A 16,294-nucleotide genomic window follows, 5' to 3' on the forward strand; every position below is an offset into this window, starting at 1 on the left:
AGTTCTTGCTTCCATATTCCAACACTCGGGTTCCAAGGCATCAATTAGTAGTGGCCCGTGAATCCATGTGCAGACCTCCCTTGCAGCTTCAGCCAGCCCATGGTCACATAGGGCCTACGCAAGCTGTCCATACACATGCAACAGCAGCAGTCCGTACGTGAGTTCCTTTGGAGTTCGTACTACCGTACAACGCTACCTCTAGCTTGTCAACAGGTCCATGCATCCTCGTATGTGCAGCTGTACATCACCCTAGCAGACCCGTACACCGTCGTACGTGCAGCAATTAATACCAGCGTATGGACTGTCAGTACAGTCCATGCGCTAAGCTCGTAGAGCCCCAAATGGAACTGCTTCTTGTGCTGGTCCGTACACACACAGCCAGCCTATAAGTCCCGTACGGCGGTCGTACTACCTATGATCTAGCCAAGGGCTCCGTGCAGTCCATACAGTGTGTACAATAGCTCGCCAGTCCACTGTACAGCCGTACTACCTGTACACACACAGATCTTGTGATGCTTAACAGCCCTCTACTATCAGCCAAAAGCTCCCGCGAGCCACCGTACGTGATCCCGTTCAGTGCCTCTTTTCTCCTACGTGTGTGTCGACCCTCCTTTCCTTTCATGGTTCCTCCTGGGAGCTTCCATGGGTAACCTTACCAAAAGCCTCTGGGCATGGTGAAATGACACGTGGCATTCCCCCTTCAAATGCCCCTAGCCCCCTCTAGTGGGTCATTTTTTGGAAGCACACCAATGGCCTAACTTGAAAACTAAGGGTATTTTGCCCCCTTCTTCTTCCAAACCTCAAAATTTCACCCCCAAGGCACATTTGCTAGGGGTTCTAGCACATCAAGCAACCCATGACCTTGCTCCTTGTTTTACCCGGGGTCCTGCTCACAGGCAAGCCAACATGCATGCGCCTGAAATCATGTCCTTGTGATAGATGTGCCAAGATGTAGAAGGGTGACTCAATGTCAGATCATTTGACTATCTGGGAGAGCAATTGTTGAACATTGATGAAGCTATACTTGATAGTGAGCTTAACTACAGCTATGAATTATTTGATTCTGATTCTAAGCCATCTTCAAAGATGAATGCACAAACATAACAACATAACACTTTTCCACGAGCCAATACTTGATTAGGCAAGTGCAGCCTAAATATATCAGTTCTGAACTGACAAAATGGACTGGTTGAATATCACCAGAGAGAGTCAAATCTTCCCTAAGCAAGCCAATGTTTGGATCAAATGCAGCACAACCCTTTTGAATTCTGTGTGTACTAAAATAGAGATATTGTGCTGTTTCCTCAGGAAAACAAGTCCAGTTAGTATGAAACTTGCTGTAGCAGAGGGGCAACCCCGAAAATGAGTCAAGAACTCAAAAACTGATCAGGCAGTTTGGAATTAGAGGCAGCCTGAGAAGGACAGCAAGCGTATACAATAGTACAGACTACAGTAGGTAGCAGGTACAACAATGAAAACTGCTACAAATACCTGCAAATGTACTGCCTGACGAGTGCAAGTATTTGCTCTAAATCAGGACCGAATTCTTCCTGCCTCAGACAACAGTCCCAAAAATTCTCTGCTAATAGGCAGCTGTAAATTTTCTTTGTTTCTGCACCTAACAAGAACCCGAATTTCCAAAACCAGCTTTGACATGGAGCTGCTATCAGTCGCCTAACAGGCGCCTGTTTGCTGCAGCAGAATCCACCCAAAATAGCTTCGAAACGCTGTGTAGATGTCAGAGCTGCATCGAAATATGTAAAACAACTGACAACAGCACACAAACAGCAAAATCCCCCCCCCCCCTCAGTCAGCCAGTTGTGTAGAGGCTCCAAATGAAGGCAGCCAGGTCCACAACAAGAGAGCATTAAAAAACGGTGGAAACTGAGATGCAAGATCTCGAAGTCAAAGATTTCTGCTTCAAAAAGTGGTTTGGTTGATATAAAACTGTAGTTGAACTGATCTGGAAGTGGTGCCCAGCTCCAGAAGGCTGTAGAAGATAGCAATTGACGAAAAATGAGCTGGACAGCAAAGGTTTTCACAATGAATCCCAATCCTTCGTGATAGAAGTGAGCTCCCAAGCTTGGAATGGAGTGGGGAGGGGCCGGAGAGCAAGGGGCGGCCTTCTTTGATACCTTTCTTTTTGGTCTTGTTTTTCTTTCATTGATGATGTCAATTCATTCACTGTTTATTAACCAAGTCATTGAAAGTGGTGATAATACGGTGGTCATGTTTCCTTGTCCTGTCTTGCAAATTTCTTGCGATTTCCCATCGCATTCCGCTCCCACTCGGAGTTTTGGATGTATTGTGTTGACTTTTGCATATCCTATGTCTATAATTAGCTTCACAGCTAGAAGTAGCAACTGTACTCTACTTCTGCTGAACCAAGAAACACATGAAGTACCAAGCATAAAACAGCTGCTACTATGTGACACACGAGTGTCAGAACAACCAGCCCAATCACTATCAGTGAATCCATGCATGACAAGTGAAGTATCAGCCCCATAAAGAAGGCCTAAATGCTGAGTGCCTTTGAGATATCTGAGTGCATACTGTGAGTGCATACTGTAGATCAGGTCTCGTATGTTATAGTAATCAAACAACCAACTGCCTGCTGATAGAGAGTGACATCACATGTACTGCTGCCATTCTCAGAAGAGAAGTGAAAACGAGTCTCTTGTGGTGCGGATACTGGCTTTCAATCTTCAAACTGAAAACGCTGCAAAAGCTGTCCAATGTACTCGGATTGTGACATCAACATGCCCCCCTCACTGCTAGCAAATTGGATGCCCAAATAGTAGTGCAGAAGACCAAGATCAGACATAGCAAATGTTTGCTGCAAATCAAGTTTAAAATCTGCAATTTGTTGAGGACGTGTCCTAGTCACAAGCATGTCATCCACATAAAGGACTAAAATCAGCAAATCTGACCCATGCTTGCGGATTTAAAGGGTAGTCTCCGTAGGGCTGTTCTAAAGCCAAGTGTGAGCAAATGAGTATGAATTCTCGAATAGCAAGCCCGAGATGCCTGCTTCAATCCATAGAGGGCCTTTTTCAAGAGGCATGCCTTGCTTTCAGAACCTTCAATCTCAAAACCAGGAGGTTGGGAAACATAGACCTCTTCCTGCAAATGCCCATGAAGGAAAAAATATCGAGCTGATGTATCTGCCAATGAAAGTGGGCAGCAAAGGCAATAACAATGCGAATAGTAGTGATCCTAGAAGTGGGAGAAAAAGTCTCCTCAAAGTCAATGCCATGCTGCTGAGCATAGCCCTTAGCAACAAGACGGGCTTTGTAACGGTCTACTGAACCATCAGCTTTCCGTTTGATTTTGTCCATTCTTTTTTAGTTTGAAGTGCTGAGAGTTTGTTAAAAAAAGAAAACCTTTTGATTTTTGCTTTCTACATTCTTCATATTTGTGCAGCAACAATTGGATTGATATAGTAGCTCTTCATGTAACAATTGTTGATTGTGAAATAATCTTTGATTTATGCCATAGCCTATTTGTTTAGGGCACCTTTACAAAAGGGCCATGTATAGTGGCACCCTTTGTGCCTAGGGATGGGTAGGCTCTCGAGTTGTGGATCCAATCATTCTCCCACATGTAAGATAGCATTAGGTCTGGCATCTTGACTCACTATGGTATCAATGATAGTTTTACTCAATGTTTGATTTGATGCTATGTTTCAAAATGGATTAATGTGCATACCAAGGTTGTAGCCATATAGTTTCTATTCGTCTTTAACCTCGTAACATGTAAAGTCTTTTGTTCTACTTGCAATGCTATCTAAACGGCTTTAATTTACCTATTTCTTGGTAGAACTCAAACTGCTCATTTCTTTTGCACTCAAAAGTGTATTGCCATCTTACTATTGAGGTTGTTGAAAATGGTGGAAAGAACATCGAGATTGCTTTTATGAGCTAGGGGCCATGATTCGTACAGCAAAACAGCAGCATAAAATGATCTGTATCTGAAATTGACCCGTACAGGTCACACGTGTGAGCCCAAAAGTTCCGTACAATCTTGAAATGCACCGTACAGCACCGCGCCTGCCTTCAATGAATCCGTACAAGTGTACGGATGCCGTACAGCAACAAAAACTCACATGTGTGGTCGAAATTACTGCAACGGGCTGAAAGAACCTCTGAAGTGCAGCTCCCTTCGTAGTGGTTGCTCCAAAGTTCGGTCTTCTTGTGTCAGAATGAGAGTTTTCATGACAGAAGTGCTTGGAGAGGTCTCAAACACTCATGGGAGTGTGAAAACCAGCAAGACCAGCAGGAATGAGGGCTCCAGAGGCTGCCAAACAGCTTGGGAAAGCTGTCAATGGCTGAGGGAAAGGATTCCCGACTTGCTATGATGCCACTGTTGGGTGTTGGAAGCAATGGAAGCTCAAAAATGGAAGCAAGAAGGAGAAAAACGAGATGCTGTAATAGATTGCTGCAAAACTGAAGTGTGGAGGCTCAAGGGAGAGCCAACATAACAAAACCTTAGGGCTAACTGCCCTAACTGGACTAGCCTATAAGGCACATACCATGAGATGGCCTACACCTATAGGGCATTAGACTGTAACTATCTTAGCATATCAATTATTTAGTCATTTTGTATCATGTTAGCCACTTAATTTTTAACAATACCACTTAGAAACAACTGGATGGAGGCTAGAGTGCCCTTGCTCAATGAAACCAAATACAGGACACCACACTAGCCCCAAACACCTAGCTCCCGTTCTTGTATTTGTTTATTTTTTTAGGAACGGAAATTGTTTATACAACAAGGGCTCACCCTTGCACTGGGTTCCAAGCTATCACTCTGTGCAAAGCCAAACATTGGCTACAATCTGCATTCAATTGAAAGGGATAGTGACAAGAGAACTCAAACCAGCTTCAAATGATTTCAATCCAGCTCCAAAAGCTTCAAGGGAAGCGTGAAGCAACCGTATGACAGCACCGATATGTGCGCCAAATAAACCGTACAAGCAACCAATCTACCTTGGGATCTGTGCAACCAGCGAATCAATTTGGGCTGCGTGAAAACTGTTGGAGTCGCAAGAAGGATTGAGCAAGTGAAGCAAAAGAGAGAGTTTATTCAAGAGAGACGGGCCCAATATATAGGCTCCAGTTACATCCAGTAGTGACATCACATGTGAGCTCAGTAGAGCATCTATATCCACAAATCTCTCAATCAGTTCCATGATTCTCTCAATCACACACCACACACCTAGATTCACTCAATTACACCTATTGACACCTATCCAGGCACACCATGTGTTCACACACTCACAACCGTAGACCTTAGGACTCTAGATCCCATTACATCAAGTTGTCCTTCATTCCCCTCCACAAATTGATGACCTCAACCCTAGTAGTAGTCCATGGGAAACTTCATGGCTTGCCCACCTCTAGTGGCAATACACATGATCCACAACCTGGTACTCACTCCAGTTGCATCAGTAGTAGACTCATTTGGGCATCCTCATCCCAACATGATCTTACTCTGACTTTGGTTTGTTGGCTTATAATTGGGAGATAGACAATGACTATGCATGGGAATACCCTTAGATCCAACAAGGTAACACATAAGACTAACAATCATTTGAGGGGGACATCCCAAGGCAGAGAACCCTTATTGACCACACACACAAAAATTCTAAATTGAAGATGTGGGGAGATATCCCCCTTTGATGGCATATCTTGTCTTTTTCCTCCTCTTCCAAGCTACCATAGTGTGAGGTTCATTGTCATTGGAGAGGTTCTTGGTGTAGCCAATCTTGTAACTCCTTTGCTCTTTGTCCTTCTCGACACTCTTTGATGTATCTTGTCCATATTTTGCAATACAAGATCCTTGTAGTCCTTCACCTTCTTTGAGTATCCAAGCCTTCAAAACATTTTGTGAATCGTATGGACTGAAGAGGGTCTTACCACTTTTCATGCAAGGGCAATGTCTACTCTTGTACAAGAGGTGGTCATGATTGTATGGCAAGGTATAGTCAACCAAATGCAAGTGCATTTCATACATCAAGAAAGATACTAAAACCATAACTAAGGCATCTTCAAAATAAGAATCATAATGGTTCTAGTTGAAACCTTTGTTCCAATCATATCCATTGGAAATCATCATGCAAGTCATGATATATTCTTCCTTCATGTAAGCTCTTGTCATAGTCAACCCACAATAGTCAACTAGTCAACAAGATAGTATGACTTGAAATCCACTGCAAAGTATCATAACCTCAATCCTTGACATAAAAGGTGAAAAATGCATTCAACTGAACTTAAAAGAGCATTCTCTGATCTGATAAAGAGGTCTCTTAATGTCTTATTTGAATTTCAACTCCTCAAGCATCAACTTAGCATCTATTTGTCAAGAAATGCTTGTAGAAACAGAGTAACATTGGAGGATTGCTACCTCACACCACAGAATCAACTAGAGGGCATTTGCTACACAATTAATGATCCTTGGGAGTAGAAGACTCAGGGCAAGTCTCAGACCAAAAGAAGCTTCATACCTCCAGGGGCAGGAGCATCTTCTCTGCCTCCAAAAGCCATGTCTTCTTGAAAAACCCGACTGGTTTTTCTGAGTTTCTCCTCGTTCCTTGGACCATTTGCTCTCAAAATTCACCAGCAAGTAACCCATAGAGTCGCCTAAGTGCACCTTGAGCCGTTTTTGAAATGGTGGCTCCAGCAAGTTGTAGCATCAAAAGTGGCGTGGGATAGGGTGAGTGTAAGCACGGGCTGTAGAAGGATAATTTTCAGAAACCCTATGGAGTGGAAGTGCGCCTATATGAGGGGAATCTATGGCTGAAAGGGTTTGGAGAATGGTCGCCTACATTGGGAGAACAAGCACTTGGAAATTCTGCTCAAAAGAGGAGAAAATGGAGAAGAAGAGAGTGTGAGGGAGAAGATGATGACATGGCATTCAAGGAGGTCTCAAGGAGAGTGAACCAAGGCTCTAATACCACATGTTGGAGTTGCAAGAAGGATTGAGCAAGTGAAGCAAAAGAGAGTTTATTCAAGAGAGACAGACCCAATATGTAGGCTCCAATTACATCCAGTAGTGACATCACATGTGAGCTCAGTAGAGCATCTAGATCCACAAATCTCTCAATCAGTTCCATGATTCTCTCAATCACACACCACACACCAGGATTCACTCAATCACACCTACTAACACCTATCCAGGCACACCATGTGTTCACACACTCACAACGGTAGACCTTAGGACTCTAGATCCCATTACATCAAGTTGTCCTTCAAAAACGGTCATACAACACATTGGGATCTGTGCCAGCAACCGTACAATCCATACAATCCGTATGGGTATTGATTGCACGTAGGAAAGCGTGTCAATAAATTGTACAACAGCAATTATCACCTCGAGATGTGTGCAAAATCGAGAGCAGCCCAAAAGAAAATGTCAATCCGTACTAAAGGCTTGGGATTAGAAGAAGGGTGGGTAGGCATGAGGAATAACCACGTGGCTCCTCATTAAAGTCTAACCCCCAAAACCAATGACAACATTGGTTTGCCCCCACATTAAAGCTCTAACCCTCTCCAACCAATGAAATGTTGGTTTTCTTGGGCCCAACAATTAGACCCCTCTTAGCCTTGCCTTGACCCTAGCATTTCAGACCTAGTGTGTGCACCTAGGAATTGAACCCATTTCTAGGGACTTTTGGAAATTGTCACTTCCCCTAGGCTAGTCCCCTAAGCCAAAGTTAGTCACGGTTTAAAAATTCTCGTCCTTATGACAATTGCCCTCTACTCTTTGCTTCTATATTGTCTTCCCTTCTTTGTGGATAAGGCATGGTAGTTATGTTGTTTCTTCTTGAACGCATTATCTTTCCTAGCTAGATGACATGGATATGGGGACTCTTGTGAGAGAACATGGGTTTATGTTTTATGTTGGAGTCCCTTTCTATTCTCGAGGAGAGACCACATTTTGATAGAGCCTGCCATTGCATGCATTTCATGAAGATTGCCATACATTTTTAAGTTGGGTTTAGTAGTTAGATGAGAGGAGTGCTTTGTACGAGGTAATGGCATATAGCGTGAAGACTTGACCAGATGCTCGGAAGCATCGAAGTGGATGGTAATTATGCGCATGTGTTTGTACATGTCAATGGCTAGAGAAAGGGCTTGCCTAGATCCTCTAGAGCAGCCAATGGTTGTTAAAGTAGTAGCAAGGGAGACTATTGTTTAGCTGATGGCAATTGGAGTGCAACTTGCCTCACCCACATGGTTAGCTTTTAGCTGGATTGTGAATTTTCAGCAGATGTAGAAACGTTATTCGGTGTAGTGTATGATGGTTTCAAGGTGAATTGTGGAGGTAATACAAGTGTGCTTCATGAAACAATCTTGGCTTGTCCTCAGGATATTTATGTTTTATGATGACTCTGTGAGGATGTTAGTGTTGCATGTTTGGTGTCCAGTTCCTTGTTGTGGGCATGTCTCATTGAGTATAGCCGTCTCTATACTCCTACACATCCTTTGTCAAGCTATGGTGTGCTCATTTTCTTGGCATCCCACTTAGAGGTTTTTGGACTGCTCGATCTCCTTCTATTTTCTCATTTTCCATCATGGCATTGCAAACTCCATGAGCATGGAAAACCCTCTTTATCCTAAAGCTTCTACATCTATCCCAAGGTCTCCATAGTTAGCAGCTTCTTGTTCCATTCAGTGATAGGGTAAATCATAGTGCAGGAGGGAGCATCTTGCTAGGAGCATAGGGACATCCTTTCTCAAATACTCTAACCCATATGTATCTTTTGTGGGAATTGGATCTTTTTACCTTGGGACATAAGGCAATGCCATCAAAATAAGATGCCCCTCTTGTAGCCCTCTTGCTTGTGCTCTTCTTTTGCCTCCAATTAAAGGCCAAGTTTGTCCAATTCCATTGGGAAATGCATAATTTATGGGTTAAGAAAGTTACTCACATGCAATATATGTCCTAAACTTCACAAAAAATGGCTACACCCAGTCATGCATAAGCCCATGAGGTTTGACATAAAAAATGTACTTAAAATACCTATCAAGTAACTAAAATGAAGAGTCTTGTATAAAGTTTCTTGCCTCCTTCTTGTCTCCACAATTACATTCACAAGCCAATTTCCCCACACTTGCCACACTTCTTCTGTGGAGGATTCTTTTTAAAAGTAGTTGACTGTGTATGGCTCTGTGCAATTCATGGTCGTGACTAATCTTTTTGGGGAATCTAGAATGCATCATGGTCCCAAGTCTCTACCAATGCAAAGATGTTTGCATGTTGTGCTGCTAGCTCAAGATCTTCCCTCTCTTCCACAAGTGCACGTGGGAATTCAAAAGACATCAAGATTTTCCCATGTACTGAGTACGTTTGTTATGTTGTATATGATATCATCGTCTTGGATGTATTATGGACTATTGGCTATACACTATATACTAAAAACTATAGAATGTAGATCACAAAAAGTATAACATCTATGTGTGCATTTATATTCTATACACATTTCTAGATTTTAGGATTTTAGTTTTTAGATGTTTTGTGTTTCCAAGGGTGATAACTAAATACATCTTTGTTCGTTAGGGTAAAGGTTAGGGATTAACCCATGACCTTATAGTCCTCTTTAGAATAGTGCAATTTTCATTATTCTTAACACCCCATCCTAAAATGCACTGTATAAGTGGAGGGTGCATCTAGAAGATATCTTTTTTCATTCTAGAGACAAACCACTTTCTTTAGTCCAAGGAATGCTTGTTGTCACACTTTTGTGAGGGAGCCTTGGGTTTCTCCCTTCTGGGCTACTTTCATGAGGTTAGCCTACATTGCTTGTTTCGCCTTTAGAGGATGATTGTGGGCATGCTCCTAGATTTATCTAGAGAAGTTTTTGGTCATATTAGCAAACATGCGAATCTTATTAAGTTTTCTTCCAAGTTGTGGTTTGCTCATATTGCCATATTTCATTCTATTTGTTGTTGCATGTTGCGGTCTTAACTATCTTTTCTAATCCTTTTCTGCTTTAAAATGCTTGTTTGGGAGAGCCTACCATGAAATACTCTTTTCTGCACAAACATTTGTAGCTTGGATGAAGAGAGTGTGGATATTTGCCTTCCTTTCTATGGATAGCCTTCATCGTAGCTGAGTTTGCACTTCACCTTTGGGGTTTTGAGATATACCGAGTAGGAATATCTTATAAATGGATGCTCATGTGTGGATATATAGCTGATTGATGTTGGGATGGATGCCACTGTGGCCAATATGTAGTGGTTGTGATGAAGCTTTCTAAGCTTGTGGGTGATCATGAGGTTAAAACTGCACAATCTGTTTCTTTTCCAAAGGATGAATGTGGGCATATCCTAGGATTCATATAACGATAGGTGTTATTGAAACATGCTTAATGATAGTAGTATTTGTTGTCAACAACAAGCCAGTCTGACAACTTGTCTTGGAGAGTTAATATTAGCACTGATGTGTGGTAGTTGTCTTCCTATTGTCGGCATGCTTAATTGTATGCGTAACTAGCTTATTGTGCACGCGTACATGGGTGCCCACATGCGTGCGCATGTGCATGTCTTATGGCAATGTTTGCAAGTGAACAAGAAACTGTATTGTTGTCGTTTTGGAACAGAATGAATGGGAAAAAGTGAAGTACTCAAGGAATGCAAGGATACATTTGGAGTCTTTTCTTTCGGCCTTCAAGATTGCAGGATTGCCAGATCAATATTATCATGAGGGTATGAAAGTGACTTTTTGGAAAGTAATGCAATAAAGACAAATTGCTTCATTGTCTCATGTGGACTTTAGTTCTATTTGAGTTGGCACGATGTAGCATATTTAAGGAAGATACATAACTTTTTGGCTTGAATATTAGCTTCATCCTCACATAATCTTTTGCTTTTTCTTTAAAATACAATTTTAGAAAATCATGTGATAGCATGCTTTCCTCCTACGATGACAATGCTTCCTTGTATTGTTACATTGAATTTTAGTGTCTACAAAAGGGTATTTTCAGATGATGCGACAAGAATCATGAAAATGGGAGATGCCCTCAGGAAGATACAAAATCTCTTGTTTTGTGTTGGGAAGTGTTCCCTTGTGACCACCGCTAGGGGGGGGGGGGGGGGGGTAGAGTAGTTAGTCTTAAAAAGGTCTAAGGTTTTGTGTAAACGTGAAAAAAGAGGAAAGGGCTAGAGGATTGGGGGATGGTGTTTTGAGAGAGAGAGCATGAGGAGAAGTTCTTCACGGGGTGTGGATTTTGTGGGAGAGATACTATGTGTATACAGTGGTTGGTGTGCAATGGAAATACAAGGATTGATGGAATTGCTCTCTGCTCCCTTTCGACCCTACTTGCATCCGCAAGGAAATATGTAGCACAATAGTTAATGTAATCTCTATTGGCATTTATGGTGGAGATGTTGGGTAGAAGATTTGATCATGGAGGGAAGGCTGTTACGTACTTTCGTGGACAGTTGGAATGGGTGCTATAGGGTCAGGTTGAAGCATGGATGGCCAGGTGGGAGAGTGAGCTACAAGCTATGAGATGGAGCTTTCTTGGCTGTGGGTGCACCGTGCTCTGGGTCGTGGAAGAAACGAAATCATTGGGAGAACGTTTGCACGGTGGGAGGCACACGGATCCAAGGCTGGTTTTAATGGAGGGCTGCAGATTCGTGTAATGCATAGATAGTCAAGGCAAGAGTCGAGCAATAGATCATAATAGGCGAGGAGTTTCGAAACGTGTTTCGGGGCAAACCTGAAATGTAAACGTAAAAACGTTTCGTGCATAATAGGGTATTTTTATTATACATATATTTTTTCCAAAATATTAAAACATTTTAGATTATTACCACCAGAAGTCCAACACTTGAAAAAAAGTCATGAAACATAGTGCACAGACATTTGATATGTTACTTACTACTTGAAATTGGATGCTTGGAACATATCACTAATTTCTAAATCAGAAAATTAACAACACATCATTGTATATTCAAGCATCAATGGTTATATTTCAGGATTGAAAAAGATACATAGAATCATGAATCATGATTCATGTCCATGCTGCACCTGGACGGCGGGCTAAAGGCAAATGTACAGGATGAAGGTCGATTTCAGTATACGGGCGACATGCAGGCGGCAGTTTGAGACGTATGGGCGGCAAAAATGCAACATGACACCAGATTTTCCAGAATCGGGGCAAATTGGGGTTTTTTGAACATTGGGGGTTTTTTGGGGGCCCCTTACTCCAGTTATCTGTTAGTCTCTGCTCTACTCTGCTCATGTTATGCAGCAGGTTCTCCTTTTGGAACTCCTTTTGATTCTATCAAGGAGGGTGGAATAAATTTGGCTATATGCCTTGGTACCCGGAAGGCAACTCATCTCTAAAACGATAAGAAAACTCACAATATCCGATCAGCTAATGAGGCCATGTCCACCTTGGGTTGTTGGTGCATCCACGTATGGCTCAATAGCTGCGCAAGCAAGAAACTCACCTACAGATTAATGAATCTCTAAAGTCAGTATCAACAGAACCTGAGGAATATACAACACACCATGAAATTCAAACTTATAGATGTGCTTCTTCCAACCCACCTCAAGATTTTTCTTGAAGTGCGACGCATCCCAGTGCTACATCTATGCGAGTAAGTTTGGAACTTTCAAAATCTAGCTTCTCCACGTAGTCTTGGATGCGTACCTCCAACTATGTGGCCCTTTGGTCTCACACCTAGGTTGGACTCCCATCTGTCATCTAAATTGTATATGCGTAATCAGATGGCTGGTTTTGAGCTTCAATCTATTAGTCAAAATGACACAATGACATTGTGCTCGGCAACTTGCATCCTCATCCTTATTAGTTCCATACCGACAAAGTCTAAATACCCCCATTGCTGCGGATGTCAACAAGTTGTTATCGAATGCATTCTTAATCTTTTTAGCAACAGAAATGCATAACAGAACAATTTCTAACTTGAGTAAAGGTCCTGCTTGCTGAATGTGCAAGTCGTGAGCCTTGGGATTCTCCTCCATTTCTATATTGTATTCTGAGATCACCATCGCAGCCATGTGACGACTTTTGTTCTTTGGACAATCCTTCTATTGCTGAAGGCATCCGAAAACACATTCCTCCTTTTGTTGCTTTCTCCTTCTACTCAAGAGTCAAGGAGGACTTTGACGAAGACCGGACTGTCGTTGGGGATAGTTTTCTTTTCACCGCTATGGTGGTACTTGGTTGCAATGTACTGCCGGCTATCCTAGCGTTCTTGGCTTGATTACTGCATTGTATCTTTTCTCAAAAACTTTCTCTGTGAAGTAAGAACTCATACTGAATTCCAAGGCGTGCCAAACATCTGATAACTTACCAAATGCATTTGATAGTAAACATGGTCAGTTCCTAATTGAACCTAGCTGCTGTCAAAGAGCGAAAATGATCATTGAGAAACATTTTAGTGTTTACAATGTAGCATTTGAGGGAGAGATGAAAGTTGGGTAGGAGCTTTGTCTTTGAAAAAAGATGTGAAGCTCAAGACATGGAAAAGGATCCCAATTAAGAACAACCCTTAGGAGTCAGGACTTGGTCAAATTACCACATGAAAAGAATGTTACAGATCTATACCAGCAGGTAAGCATTTGAAGGAAAATAAAGCAGTGTAAGGGTGGTCACCACAGGATACCTTACGTTTGAGGGTGTTGACTATGCTGAAACCTTTGCACCTGTGATAAGGTTAAATACTATTAGGATAGTGTGTTTGACTGCAGCACGGAAGGCTGGTTCATCTTCAAGATGGAGTCAAATCTGTATTTTTGAATTGTTATTTGGAAGAGAAAGTCTATGTTGACAGCTTGTTTGGAACTGGGAGGAGCATCTTGTGTAGAGGTTAGAGAGTTACGCATGGGATTGATACTACCTAAGAAAGAATAGAGATTTTGCACTTGTTGTGCTATATGTGGATGATTTTCATAATTGGAAACATTGATGCATTTGTCACAGTGAAGGATGAACTAAACAAGTCATTTGAAGGGAAAAGTATTGGTTTGATGCATTAGTTTCTTGTAATGAAGTGTGATAGCTTAATGGCAAGGTCATTTTGTCTCAGCTAATTATCTGAATGATAATTAAGGAGAATTTATGTGCGTCACAACCTCGCAGCATATGACTGATTAGCTTATGTGGTGCCACACCTAATAGGCATCTGTGAGCAGCCTATTATATTTGAAAATTACCCGGTACTTACCAAACGAGAAGACAACTAAGATTGGACATGTCACGGGTGAGGTGCAAGACGACACTTGAAGTCTTTGTCCTTGTACTTGGAGACTGATAGGGTTGGAGAACAAAAGGCAAGCTAGGGTGCAGGAGGATTGATTCACAGGGTTGGAGAGCTAAAGGCAAGGTAGGGTTGCAAGAGGATTGCTTCACTATGGTCATGTCTTTATTGTTTGTGCATTCGTGGAATGATCCAAAACACAACTACAAAATTTGTTGCTGCAATGTAAAAACCCATTGCATTCCATGCCTTCGCCAATGCTCTCAAACCAACTTCAGCAACACTAGCAATAACCACTAGGATTTCTTCCACATCACACTCCGCATTTTGCTACTATTGCAATATTTTTTTGGTGCGATGGTCCACATTCAGTATTCAATGGATGTCGACTTGATCATTATTGTCATTATTATCCCATTCTCTTTTTATATGCCTTTGAAAGAGGGACATGCAAAAGAGCAAGCATACATGCTGAAAGAGAATGAAAAGCTGCACGTAGAAGTGGAATTAATTAAAAAATGAAAAGCTGCATATAGAAGTGGAATTAGTAAAAAAATGCAAAAGGAGAATGAAGGGATTTATGTGGATTGACACAATTTGTAGAAATTAGTAGTAGAATTTGTTGCAAACCAAAGGAAAAGTAGACAATGAAGGGATAATGAGGTCCATAAAATTGCAATCCTGGGAATTTAGTATGGAAAACATATGCATAGAGCTAGTCAACAAAGAGGATAGTGGGTCAATGATAGTACCAGATGGATCTTTATATGAACCCATCCCAGAGCTGCATCCTCCCCTCTTATGGCTTAGAGCATATTCACTTGCCTGATCGATCCGGACTCTGTGTGAATTTTCTAGAGAAAGGACTCAAATGGATATACTTAATGAGCACGGCAAACCACTGGGTACTCCTCACTATATGCAGAGGTATTCATGGGAGAGAGGTCATGCTTCCTCTGTGGGTTCTTGGAGGATCTTCAAATACCTTCTCGATGATCGTAGATCCAGTTAATAAGGCACCTCAGAGGAAGGACAATCGAGCAGATTTATGCAACAATACCCTTCGATTGATGTAACCATACCCTTCGATTGATGTGACAAGTTTCACTCTAGGGCCACATGGCTAGGAGTCTTGATGAGATCAGAGCTCCCACTGCAGAATGTGGGATTACGAGGATTAGACACGTCTATAATGTTCATTCTGGGGGTTGGTTATCTAGATCTACGGATCATATTCTTATGCATATAAAGCATTTCAGCTTGTTGGGATTCTAGGTGATGTGGAACAGTGCTTTTGGAAGTCAGGATGGTATCTAGACCCTAACCTGGGTTACATTTCCTTGAGCTTATGGAGGCTTTGGGTCTATGGAGGTGTCCCCTTAAAGTATTTGTAGTGGGACCCCATGGAGTGGAAATAGATTGATGCAAGGCACTTAGAGAAGAGCCTCCCTTCTTTCGATAAGGCCAAGACATTTCAGTTTAGCCTCAGAGATTGGAAGGCCACCAGACTTACTCATTGGGAGAATTTTCTCATTTCTGCTGATCTGCAGAAATCTTTTTCGAAGACACTCTAGAAATCCCTCAGGAATGGAAAAACCACTCTCTTCTTTTGGTTTAAATTCATGGACGGATCGCAGTGGGCCACTGGATATCGATTTTTCATGCAAATTCCACATGTACTCATTGCCTCTCTGCAAATGTCTTAATTTAACTTTGCTCATGGGACTACAGACAGGCGAGGATCATTTGAAAGTGGATCGCTTGTGGCAGGACCACCCGAATGGCATCACAAGATGCTGATATAAACCCAAATGTGGTCCTACAAGCGGTCTTGTGCACGTCGTCTGGTCTCGTCTGGTCTTATGCAAACCGGGTGATACCCACTCTTCATATCAATGTGGCTGAACATGGAAGACCCCTCAAGTGTGTCCAGGATGTCATTAATTCTGGGAATAGGGAACCTGGAAATAGAAAGTGTCTTCTTCCTCAAGGGGATGAGTTCTCCCCCCTGTGGATTTTCCTCTAGTTGGTTCCCTTCCTCGCTCTTTGACCAAGAGGTC

At 42.1% G+C, this 16,294-nt stretch overlaps 1 protein-coding gene across 5 annotated transcripts in view; it reads left to right on the forward strand.

Annotated features, from left to right (window-relative positions):
- Positions 1-16,294, forward strand: part of PTAC14 (plastid transcriptionally active 14) — a 216,263-nt gene that overhangs the window by 127,072 nt on the left and 72,897 nt on the right. For all 5 annotated transcript variants that reach the window (XM_087399046.1, XM_087399049.1, XM_087399047.1 and 2 more), the window contains exon 10: positions 10,604-10,709. In XM_087399046.1, coding sequence (XP_087255172.1) covers positions 10,604-10,709 — 106 coding nt within the window. The remainder of the gene's footprint in view (positions 1-10,603; positions 10,710-16,294) is intronic.

The sequence above is a fragment of the Dipteris shenzhenensis genome, chromosome 27 (genome assembly GCF_047967505.1).
Source record: "Dipteris shenzhenensis isolate YYH24624 ecotype China chromosome 27, Dip_SZ_1.0, whole genome shotgun sequence".
Classification (NCBI taxonomy): Eukaryota; Viridiplantae; Streptophyta; class Polypodiopsida; order Gleicheniales; family Dipteridaceae; genus Dipteris; species Dipteris shenzhenensis.